This window comes from Chamaea fasciata, unplaced genomic scaffold, assembly GCF_029207755.1.
Source record: "Chamaea fasciata isolate MVZ Bird 193981 ecotype frontalis unplaced genomic scaffold, bChaFas1.0.hap1 SCAF_10, whole genome shotgun sequence".
NCBI lineage: Eukaryota > Metazoa > Chordata > Aves > Passeriformes > Sylviidae > Chamaea > Chamaea fasciata.
Genome location: NW_027094095.1, coordinates 21,045,694 through 21,057,993, shown reverse-complemented (window position 1 = coordinate 21,057,993; position 12,300 = coordinate 21,045,694). Strand labels below are relative to the sequence as shown.

The window sequence follows — 12,300 nt, the reverse complement described above, 5'->3', positions numbered from 1 at the left end:
AGGGAGGAGGAGGCCAGCAGCCTCCTAAGATCCACTGAAGGGCTTTTAAAAAATGGGGGCTGTTTTGTTCAGTGTAGAAGGATCTACAAGATCTTTTGTTTTATGAGGTATTTGTATTTAGCCAGTTGCCCATCTCCCTTGGCAGAGTTTTAATAGAGAGTAAGCTTTACAAATAATTAGGATCTGCCTCCAAATTATTTTTCTTCTGTTTTAATAGAGACTACTCTCAAAATTAATAGAGTCAAATAAGAGATTACAGTTCTCTGAAAGTTTGGACACTGACTTCTGAAAGTTTCTGGGAACTAGAACACTATAGTACAAACTAAAGGAAATTTTGTTTCCTTTGCAGCAATAGCAGCCATATGAAATATAGTTTTGTTTGAACTAAAGTTTTAGAAAACTAATTTTAAGAACTAGCGTATCTGAACTGTCTCGAAAACTCTGCAAATCTTGCTGTTGGTTCTCTAAATTACCACAAGTCCACTTTTAGATGGAATAAATATTGGTATTTTCTGCTTAACATTTATCATGCCTATTGGAGAAGACGGTGACCCTTAGAGTGAAAAAAATAATTTACCTTTGATATATACTCCATAAGAGTCACAAGAGCTGATAAGATTTAGGATATGCAAAAGGAGAGAATTGGAATTGTATTAATGATTAGTAATTAGGAGATTTTCAGTGGGACCCCATTTAAACATTTTTTTCTTAAAACATATTTTTACTGTTGGATTATCCAAGTAATTTTATTCAAAATTAAAGCAAAAAAGTTATAGAAAGAGAAAGGCACATTCAAAATATTTAGTTTTCTTACTACAGTTTAAACCGCGTGGGAGAGTAGATTCATAAAATCCCCCCAATCCCTTTCATATGCAAAAAAAAAAAGGGATGTATTCACACTGTCTTTTTTTTCCCGCTTTAAGTAGTTTCACTGCAAAAGTAAACAAACCTTCAATTTCTCTAATGTGTTCTATTTAATTAGAATTGTAAACAGAAAAAAGGTGCAGTGGAAGATATATTTAAGCCTTCATAAATGAAGGCTTAAAGATATCCAAGTAATCAAAACTAAACATCAAAAAACTTAAGAATAAACTTGTTCTGTCCCTACAAATTGCTTTTAGAACTTCTTGCATTTGCTGAATATATTAACACTAAAGACTAAGTTCCTGTTTTCCAAGGTCTGTAAGTGCCAGAGTCCAGAGCCTATGCTATTCACTCTGGATCACATGAATGCTTTTAGTAACATTTTTATCAGTAGTAAAATTTTAATAATAAAGGCAAACACAAATCACACATTTGTTATCTTAAGGTAAATTAAAAACAACATATGGTTGCTAAATTTTCTAAATAGCTACTCTTTCTAGTCACTGTTTGAGTCCCAGTCATTACTACAATACTGGGGAAGGTTGACAGAGAGGCAGACCTTCTGTGTACTTTTAGCTGGTTTATATTACAAAGACAAACACTTTGAATGCACTTAATTTTGCAATTCGTTGCCCATGTTTTGCTGGGATCCCAGTAGAAATTAATATCACTATGCAGCTGCAAGATTGAGCTTATTCTGCCAAAGCAATCAAGGGTTGAAACAGTCAGAAGTACCCATGCAACACTAGGCAGCAAATGGAAAGGTGGAAGCTTCACAGATATTTCTTCAACCAGGTAACACTGAAAACAACCAAACAACCACAGTGTGAGGAGCACCACGATGTGTCTCATCCAGCAGAAAAACAAAGCAATGGTGAAGGGGCTGCAGTGATGGAGACCAGTAGCCGAAACTATTTTAATATGGAGAAAACCCCCAATTATAAAATAATTGCTGTTCAGTGAATGTAAAGTGGTGGATTCTGATTTAGAATATCAAAAGCTCTAATTTTCTGCATAAATTGAAGGAAAAGTCAAAAATAGCACTTTTTATAGATAATGTTATATGAATATTCAATATAGGTTGCTTAGCTTGCTTTTGCAATAAATTATTTACACTTTAACAATATATTAATACTAACTATGGTATTAGACCCCAAGTGTTGGAGTTTCAGGCATTCTGTAAAGCCCTTAGCTCAAACAAACAGCCAGAGGGAAAGTTATGAAATTCTAATAAAAGAAAGCTTACAGAGGCTTCTTTTTGATCTTTTTTGGGTCTTTTGTTTCATCTTTTTCCTGCAACAGACATTATTGTCACATTACATGCATTTCTTTTCCACATCCCTATCCCTTCTCAGATTTAATTTTCATAGTGAGGGTGATTTTTCTGACTTGTACTTTCTAGTTTCCTGGTCAATACTTCGGCCATTCTCTCTGCCAAGACGTTTCTTGGACATTTACCATGCTTTTTAAAATAAATTAATTGTATCAGTTAGGACTTCCCTAAAATTATATTTAATTTAATAGCCTCTGGGAAGAAATATTGTAAGCTTTAAAAAAGTTAAATAAATTATGTCAATCAGTTCCACTTTATCCACGTGCTTTTATGATATTAAAAAATGCTTTCAGCCTACATAGTCATGTGAGATTTTGTCCTACATTTGTTTCCAAAAAATACATGCTAGATGGAAGAATGTCATATTACATGGTGACTAAAGCAATAGTTTCTGTCAGTATCTCCTTAGCTTGCCAGCTTTCATTTATAAATCAAGTAGTCTCCTTTTTGCTCTGAAACAACATGCTCCAATAATTTAGATGTCAAAGCGGAACTTTCTGGTACAGAAATTAAAATAGCAGTGGCTCACTTCTCACTGCAGGAAACAAACTCATATCCTTCCTGCAGCAGCGCAATTGGAAGTTGTCTTTATGAGTCCATCCTGAACTCAGACTGACATCTGCTGAATATTATCCTCTTTGATACAAGTCCTCCTTCTAGAGATAAATAATTTATTTAATGAAAATTTAGTACCTTTTAGCTCGAGATGACTAAGGGAGGGCTTATTATCAAGGATTCCAATACCAGTTATGAAGTTTATTAATATAGAGACAACCAGTGGAAATCTGCTTATCCTGGGTCAGAATTTAGTTAAATACACAGGAACTATGTAACTGGGAATTAAAATTTATTTTTGTCTTCCACGGAAAACAGAAAAGCCAAACATTTTCAAATGTTCCAGTCCTTAGAATGTGAAATTCCATTTTGAAGAGCTACAACTATTGCAGATGAAATTATTTGTGTTGCTAAGGTCCTAGATAACTAAAAATGTCACATTATTTCTTGAATTAAATGCAGATTTTGCATGTGAAACACCCACATCATCCAATGTTTAGGCCTATGGTTTACCCTATATTTGTTCTTGCAGCTGAGTCATTAGTCCTCGTGCTTGAATAACTGGCAAAATTTGCAGCTGAAATTAACTCAGGAATTTTTTTTTTGTTAGCTTTCAGATGGTAGCATTCTTCCTTAGAAAATTGTGATGATACACAGGCAAAAATTATATTTTTGGTAATAACTGCTATGAAGTCATCTAATAGTAAAAGACCAGACAACAATATTTTAGTTCTTTGCATTAAAAATCTCTTCCACAAAAGCCAACAGGAGAAATGCTATTGATCTTGAAAGGGAAATATTTGGCTATATTTGGCAGCAGCATCAGTGTTTTTCTTTGAAATAAATTGCAAACTGTCAGTAGAAGAAAATAGTATTTATAGGAAGAAATGTCTTTTATTTCTGGTTTTTCTAATTTGTTGTTGTTTTCGTATTTGAATTACAGTTGCTGCTCATTGGACCTTTTGGGGAAGCCAGTGTCAGTATATATTTATTCAGGGTGCCTATCTGTGATTTGTACATGCTGTAGGAGCTGATGCTAGAAAATTATTCGGTTTTGTTTTAAACAAAAGGAAGAGTGACACAGGAGCTCTATAAGCAGGGCGAAATGTATATTTTTAAAAAAGTTTAATCAGGAAAAGTCTCTCTGCACACAAACATTCTGGTTAATGTCATTTAGTTACAGGGCTCATTCCGCCTGAGACGTGCTGTTGCAGTTAATATTAGCAAAAAAAAAGGGTATTGAGGAAAGCATTTATTTGAACATATTTGTGACCAGAGCTGTTTACTGAACTGGGTGCTCTGGGAATGAATATTCCAGTACTCATCTCATGGGCTACGACAAGAAATGCATGAGTTGTGCTGTAGAAACTGATCCTTAACTGCTTTATTCCCAAAGAGTTCAACCTGAGGAACAAGGGCACATCCAGGCCTCATAGAAGTCTTCATAGGTAAAGGTGGAAGAAAAACTACTGGAAGACAGGCATTATTACTGTGGAAAGAAAAACCAAAGGCATTTGGGGAAGAGCTGGGTAATTGTAGATCTTTCTGTAATGCCCCTGAGCTGTATAAAGCAAAGTGACAATTACAGCTTTTATTGACTGAGCTTCATGCCACTTGTTTGTACCTCTCTGCCCTTTGTCCACATTTCAAAATACTGAATTTTGCATTAATGCTTCATTGTTACAGCATCACTGAGCTCTGGTAAATAAGAAAGGCAGGCTAAGGCGCAGAGAGCTGTTAAAGCTGTGTGAGGATTTGGACAGCTTTGAGTCATACCTGACTCTCTGTAATCAGCAGTGTCTTTCCACTTCCTTTGGGGTTAGGTGCATTAAAGTAAAAAATCAAACAATTTATTCTAGACCCAGTGGAGGTAGAGAGTAAGATGATTTCTCCCTCAGGCTGAATGTTTTCCTGGGTTCTACAGGAACAGAGTAAAAATTAATTCATGAAGCATCTCCTAACTCAGACCATAATTAAGTTTTCCATTCAAGCTCTTCAGAAGTGATCTGTCTGGATGCTCAACACCACTGTTCTGTTTCTTTGTAATACTATTTGCCTCTTTAAAAGCAATTTCCTTTGAAAAGTAAATGCATAGTAAAAATTACTCCAACAGTGGAATGTATATTTTTTAAAATAAGGGAAAGTATTTGTGCTTCCAAATACTAAAGCATTTCTTTGGTTTGAATTAATCTTCAAAAATAATTAATATAGTTGACTTTGCTAGAGGAGCTGCTGAACAAATGTAATACATGTCGAGGAACAAGTTTTCAATGATTTGCAAAGTGAATATGCACACAGAGTTTATATGCATAGAGGTTGGCTGTATTTATAGCTTGAAAAGTTACTGCTAGAAGTAACTTATCTGAAAAGTCGGATAACCCAGAACAAACACGTGCAAATCATGTCCTTTTAAATGCTATGTGAAATAATGCATATGCTGCCTAATTTGGTTCTGATTCCTGATGATGATTTCCAAGATAAATAGAATATTTGTGGTAGGGGTCATGGTAGTATAAAGAAATGGCTGAAACGTTTTGAATTGTTTATTACTGACTATGTTAAACTGACTTCAGGTTAACAGAGTTAGAGATACAAATATGGTGGAGGATAATGCCTGCTGGAAGCTCAGAGTCCCTCAAAGGAATGGAGAACATGATGCAAAAATGATTGTGTTAATAAAAGAGCAATACATTTGCTTTCCACGTAATAGTCACAAGCCTTCCAGATGAATATCCTTATTGGGAAAAAAAAAAAAATTAATCAACCAGTGCTCTTTAATATGTGCACAGGCAGAAAGGCTTTGGATCTCAGCATTATGAAAAATGTATATGCTCCAAACCCACTCTGTGGCACCATCAGCTTCCCTATTAAACAAGCAATTGCTTCATCCTCTCAAGTCCATTAATTTTCTGTTACCATGCCACCAGATTATGGATTTCTCCTCTCACCCCCAGTCACATCCAACTCTCCTTCAGTTTGTCTGCTTTCTGCTCTACAAGGGCCTGTAATTGCAAGGTGTCTTTCCCATCATCTCCTGCCACCACACTGCCCGAGGCGCTCATTATCAGCTGAAAACTGGTGTAAGTCAGCGTTGCTCAAATGATCACAGCATAAAGACAGAAGTTCTCCCTCTGTCTACCTATCAAAAGCTATTACTCCACATAAATGTACCAAGACAGGCTATTACTCCTCCTTACTGTTGTTTCTTCAGGTGACAGTTACCATTTCCTTGCTCTTGCTCTGTTCAATATTCCAAGTATGGAAGATGGCTTAGCAGTTTTACTGTGAAGGGAGGGAAACTGGCACAGCACGTCCACGCTTGTGTGCCATGGCATTAAGTTGTTGGGTTTAGCATGAAATAAGAGAAAATCATGCTAAGAACAAAAAAATTCCCCTAACCTGTGTTTTGTAGTAATTTCATTGTTTGTGTACTGCCAAATTAATACAAAGGGGTCTGTGAAAAGAAAAACAGAAAAAATATAAAATTAGGGGTGTCGAATTGCACCTATTTTGAGTAAATGAGTTTGGGATACAGAAAAGCTACCAGCAGCTGCTGCAGAACTGTCAGCTCCAGTCAGGGCTGGAGAACATTCACCTCCATGCTTGTTTATAAGGAGCACTCACAGCAATAGATCCTCAGATAGAAGTGGAACTTGAGAAACTGATAGATGTATGAGGACTCTGCAATTATATATGAATCCTCTTTGGAACTCCTGTGGTAAAAAAGTAAGGTTTTAAGAGACTTATTTTAGATAACCCAGAGTATTCCTTAGGATTGCAATAATGGTGTTAATATCTCCAGTTCAGTTTCATACTAAATTTCTGTCTGATACCAATTTGTGACCTCTGCTAATTGCATAACATTTTAAAAATCATTGGTGAGCTCTAGTATAATTTCAGTTGTAGTTTCTTCTGTATGTGGTAAAATATAATATAAAAAATAATCTGAGATTTCAGACTATTTGATGGAAAAGAATGTAAATATTAGAAATAGAGAATGGAATAGAGAAATATCTCTCCCCTATGTCCTCATCCTGCCATTTGTGGTGTTTTGAAAGTTGCTTTGGTTTTGTTTAATTGTATCACTAAAATTACTTTGCAATAGCATTATTTTATACTATTTATAATAGAATAATAGTTCCCTGAACTCCCAGTCTGCACATTCCAGGTTCATTTCAGTGCCTCTGCTTATTGGTTTTCCTATACAAGTCTTCAACTAATTTTTTTTCACCCCCCCCATCCCAATGGTTATTACACTACCTTATATATTTTTCCTTACTTATTTCTTGCTGTTTTCCCGTGTTGCTGGTGTTTTTCTTTTGATTTTTCCACTTTCTTTTGAGGTAACTGCACAAGTCAATTGCAATTATTAAGAGAAGCAAACTAGGGATGGAACAACAATAACGAAGGGATTTCTGTGTGGGTGTTCGAAAATGGTAAAGCAGCACCTATATCTCAGTGGTATGTCTCACTTCACCTTTTAGTATTACCAAGGGTAGAGTAGAACTAGTTCTTTTTTGTTTTCAATCCTTCAGGAGCAAACCCCTGCCTAAATCAGTGTGAAGAATAAGTGTGTTCTCGTCGCATTTGTAGCTAGTGCCACCTGATAATTGTTATAACTTGCTGAATCTTATGAATCTCCTCATTTTACTAGGATTGTCAACTTTTCAACCAAAAATACCAATACTTAAGGAACAGCGGTGCAGTCTAGCTTCTAAACTGTGTATCTCTTAAAAGCGTGAGAAAACCATGGTACAAGAAGCCATGTTCTCTTTTCTGCAGATAAACCTTTTTTTTATTTAAAAAGAAATTGTTCCTCACGGCAGATGATAATATGTGAATAATTTATCCACTTCCTAAACAATGATTGTGTTTCACTTCTATGGATCTGATTAATGAATTACGAAGCCAGAAGTGACAGCTCTGGCTATGCAGAGCAATACTGCTGAATTCCCTGAATTAGATCCTAGTTTAATTTTATTAATATTTTTCTTTTTAGGAATAAGCTAAAATTTTCAAATAATGGGGAATTCATTGCAATTTGTGATAAACTAAGCAATAAAGACAGTGATGTCAGCATAAGTTTTGCTGTTTGCTTCCATTCTGAATTTGTCTCACATGCTCTTCATTCTTGCATCCTACAATTTTGTCTTCTGGATATAATAACTTCTAAAATTTCTCTTTCCCATGGAAAGGTACAGGAAAAAGTTATCGTTGTCAAAACCTGTCTGGAAGTCCCTCCATTTTGTCAGCTGTGGATACTAGCACTGCATCGAGTATCCAGGGGCTTTCACCCCAATGCCAAACACCACAATGTTATGCTATGTTTAATTTGGACATGGCTTATTTTCTTTTCACTGACATCCATCATATCCTAAAATAGAGGACATTTTCATCTACTGTTGTAAATGTTATTTCGCTACAAGCTTGCTTGGGTTTTTTTATGCTTTCTCCATTTCTAACTTTATTTCAAGCTGGACAAACAAGAATTCCCTGCAAGTCTGCTGCAATCAGATTTCTTCCTAGCTTTCCTGTGCTCCAGTTTGAAAGTCTAGTGTGATCTCCCCCTAATCTGGGAATGTTTTAGATAAACCACCTGCAACGACCGACAGTTTCACTGGAGGTGAAACAGTCCGTAAGGGGCAGTGCCAGGCTGAATGACACCCTCACCCAAAATTCTTGTTAACTGCGGTTTTCTTGATGTTTGTCCCCTGACAGATGTGAGGAAAACAAATCTGCACTTTTTTCTTTAACTCAGTACATGGTATTACCAAACCTCCATTTATCATCATGGACCAGTGATATCTGCAATTTTCTATAACTAGGACAATTTTTCTGTGGAGCCCCTCCTGTTGGCTGGAATTTGTTGGATGCTTATTTAGAAATAATAATAATTTTCTCTCTGGGAGCAGCAACAACCACCTGCATTGCCTAGGGTGATTATTTATAATGCAGAAGATATAGAAAATATTTTTCATCATTTTTATATAATACCATGCGAGTGACAATTCTGCAATTCAACAGTGCTTGTGTGAAAATGAGATAAACTTTCCAGAAAATTCATCATTAAGCCAGTCATTTTTTTATTTACTTAAAAAAAAAAAATAAAACCCAGAATAACCCACAAATGTACTTTAGGAAGGTTTGTGAAACCTTTCAGAAATTCAGATTGGTTTTTTAAAGAAATGTGGTGCTCTTGTTCACTGAGGTCCTCCCTAATCTTTTCCGACCAAACAGAGACAGCATAGAAGAAAAACACCATTAGTGCCTCATGGAGGGAAATGCCATAAAGTAAGGTCAGACCTCAAACCCCTTTGGCCACGTAGAGAAGAAACACTTGGCTTCTTCCTGCATCACTAGCAGAGGGCATATCAATGCAGACAATAGAATTAATCTTTAATAAAGTTACACTTCTATAAAACATTAGCCTTGACTATAATTAAACTGAGACATCCATTGAGATACACCTAGATGACTTAGTTGTAAAGAGCATGTATTGGAGCAGGTAGGGATTTTTTTTTTCTGTAAGGAAAGCAACCTATGGATTTAGACAGGTTCTCCTAAAAATACAAGTTTTACTGCTATTTGTTCTGTGTGACTAGGGTTGAGTACCATTTATCTTTTATTCAAGCCTCCACTAATTATCAAAGGATTTAATTTTAAAATATTTAGCATTTCAGTGAAGTACGGAACTCATAAGGTTACTTAGTTTCTTTCAAAAATGATTTTTCCATGGAAGCTATCTAGCCTTCCTGTGGCTCAGGGTATCACAATTCTCATTGTGTGAGGGGAAAACTGGATCTATGTGCAAGCTTCAAATAATTGGTTTTCTTTGGGTGACAATATAAGCTTTCATTACAAAGCCCAGACTTTTCAGAATGCTGAAACACAGCTGGTGTTCTTTGAACGGGAAAGTTGGTGTTTCAAATTCTTGGAACCCTCAGAACATTTTGAGATTGATCATGTGTTTTATTTCATGGTGAACTGGATTGTTCAGAGGAATGCCACTAATGAGAAAGCAAGTCTGTCATCTCTCCAAGTGTGGTGTGACCTACATGATAATGATCAGACACAACCTGATTACAATTTACTGGGTTTTATGCACACGCATACCCCCAAAGATGATATATGTCTTCTCTAACATACATTAGGAGCACTCTTCCTATCAACAAGGACATTCCAAAGCTGCTCTTTGTGTATCGATAATAAATTGCCCAGAAGTTTTATTTTATTAACAGCTGTTATATGAACAGCTTTATTTAAGACCTTTCTTCCACAAGCCTTGGTTTTGACACAAGTTAGGGTGTAATCCCTCTAATAGGTAAACACAAACCAATTTCTGCTTGAGAAATTTTTTTAAAATGCCTTGAGTTATGACAAACACTAAATGGCAGAAGAATTTCTCGAGATTAAATAAATGTCTGCCCAGACAGATGGTGACTGATGCAGGATGAACTTTTGAGTGGTGTTCAGGGTCAGACCCTCAAACTCCATTTCAAGAACCAGTCAGAAAACTCCATGTGTTGATATTTATGGTAGGCTCATCTATCTGAATATGTGATTACCTAAATAAATAAAGCTTGATAAATACAATAAAGAAAATCACAAACCCATTGTCAACCTGTCGTTGTAGCAGAACTTCCCCTGCCACAGTCACCTGGGCATAAAAAGAAACCTGTCAGGAAGAGCCTAGGAAAAATTTGGGGGAATCGGTACCAGAGTAAGTAAGGCAAAAGACAGAATAAATGAATAAGAGGATTAAAATCACAAGAAATTAATTATTTGTAATTTTAAAGCAGCTTTTCTTCTCTGATTTAATTAATTTATCACTAAGTCATAGCACTTTCTGATATTGAGAGAGGAAAGCTGTCTTTTCTGTAAGTAGGGGATTTTCAAAATTACTTATTCTTTCCTAAGAGTTCTGCTCAACTACATGAAGAAATTGTACATGTCACAAAAATTTGTTTCAAACAATTCAGAAGTTGCTGAAAGTTTTTCACTTGCAAATTTAAAAAGTTCATTATGCTGATCACCAAAAAGAAGTGTCAGTAAAGTAATCCCATTTCTGGTCTCGATGCTGACATTTTTTTCAACCATCCAATGACTGAAGAAGTAATGTGCATTACTAGTTTTATCTTCTGCTTTGAAACTTCATTCTCTGAAAGTAAGTCAATTTTACTGTAGTTTCTGTTTCTGACAGGTTATTAAAAATAGCTGAAATGGTTTACAAAATTAAACTCGAAATTTAAATGATTCATACCTAAAGCAATGGACTGCACACATTAAAATAGAAGGGAATATAGGAATATCAGGAAGGCTTGGGGCGAGAAGTCACAGTACATGTTGATGTTCCGCCAAGTAGTAAGCAGCCTGATTGCCAACTCCAGCTTTTTTTTTTTTCTTTTTTTTTTTTTTTTTCTTTTCAGTTTGACGCCGACAGAGATGAAGAAGAGGTGTTCTCTGACATAAGTTCAGCAGTGGACAATAAGCTATTTGCAAACAAAGAGACCGTAGCAGGTGAGTTAATGTAAGATTTAAAGAACCAAATTTATTGTACTGCTTTTGACATTGGGATACCTTTTTCATATTCTTCAAGTTTGGATGTGGGTACTGTAGCAGAGTCTTGACCAACCTCAAATATTTGCACAATCAGGGACAAAAGAAACTTCATATAGCCTATACAACAACTTGTTTATCTACAAATTAACCTTAAAATACTATGACAAGTCTACTTAAGCTATACTATTAATACAAAAATCATGTAAGTTTTCAATTCTAGTTGTCAGCTGTTTCAGTTCCAGTGATACCTTGGTGTTCACCAGAAAAGCAGTCCTGTGAGATCAATGATCATACTTCCTTCCTAATAATTGGTACTAATTCTGAAATGATGTGTGAATATAAGTCAAGTGTTTGGGGATTTAATTTATTTGTCTATTTATCATTATGCTTACTGAGGCCTGAATATCTTCAAAGTAAAGCCTTTGAGACACAAAGGACTGCAAAAGAATTGAAGCTAAAACATCAAAGCCCTGAAAATCCACATCATCTGTCAGAAATATTTTGCTTGAGGGCAGCAGAGAAATGTTCTTTGGTAACTTCACAACTTCTTTCTTTTACAATGGCATCCCTGGCTGTTTTCCAAATCAAGTACTAGCTTTACATAGGTAGATGATACCATAACTGTCTTCTGAACCAGCACACAAAAAGAAATTTTTGATAATGTTCTAAATGAGATAAGAATGAAGTGCCAAGGTAGGGAAGCGGAGGGCAATGAATTCAAGGGGGAGTTGGGGAGGAGGTTGAGAATTGTAAGAAGTGCATCAGCTTAAAAGCCCACAGGATTCTAGTGGTCACCTTTGAGATAAGATGCACACAAGAATAAAGATGATTGTCTTTCTCTGTTAAGTGGCACACATTTATTTTGTGCTTAGCCTTATTCATAGGGGCAAGAGGTCAATCCCAAACCTAAAATGGCATTCCCACTCTACAACATTGTGTTGATAATTGCCTCTGGATTCCCTAATTGATTTAAATTCTGGACAAGAAGA

At 35.8% G+C, this 12,300-nt stretch overlaps 1 protein-coding gene across 1 annotated transcript in view; it reads left to right on the top strand.

Annotated features, from left to right (window-relative positions):
- The window catches only part of AK5 (adenylate kinase 5), an 83,064-nt gene that overhangs the window by 28,720 nt on the left and 42,044 nt on the right, over positions 1 to 12,300 (top strand). Inside the window, exon 7 of the mRNA XM_066192619.1 lies at positions 11,179 to 11,269. Coding sequence (XP_066048716.1) covers positions 11,179 to 11,269 — 91 coding nt within the window. The remainder of the gene's footprint in view (positions 1 to 11,178; positions 11,270 to 12,300) is intronic.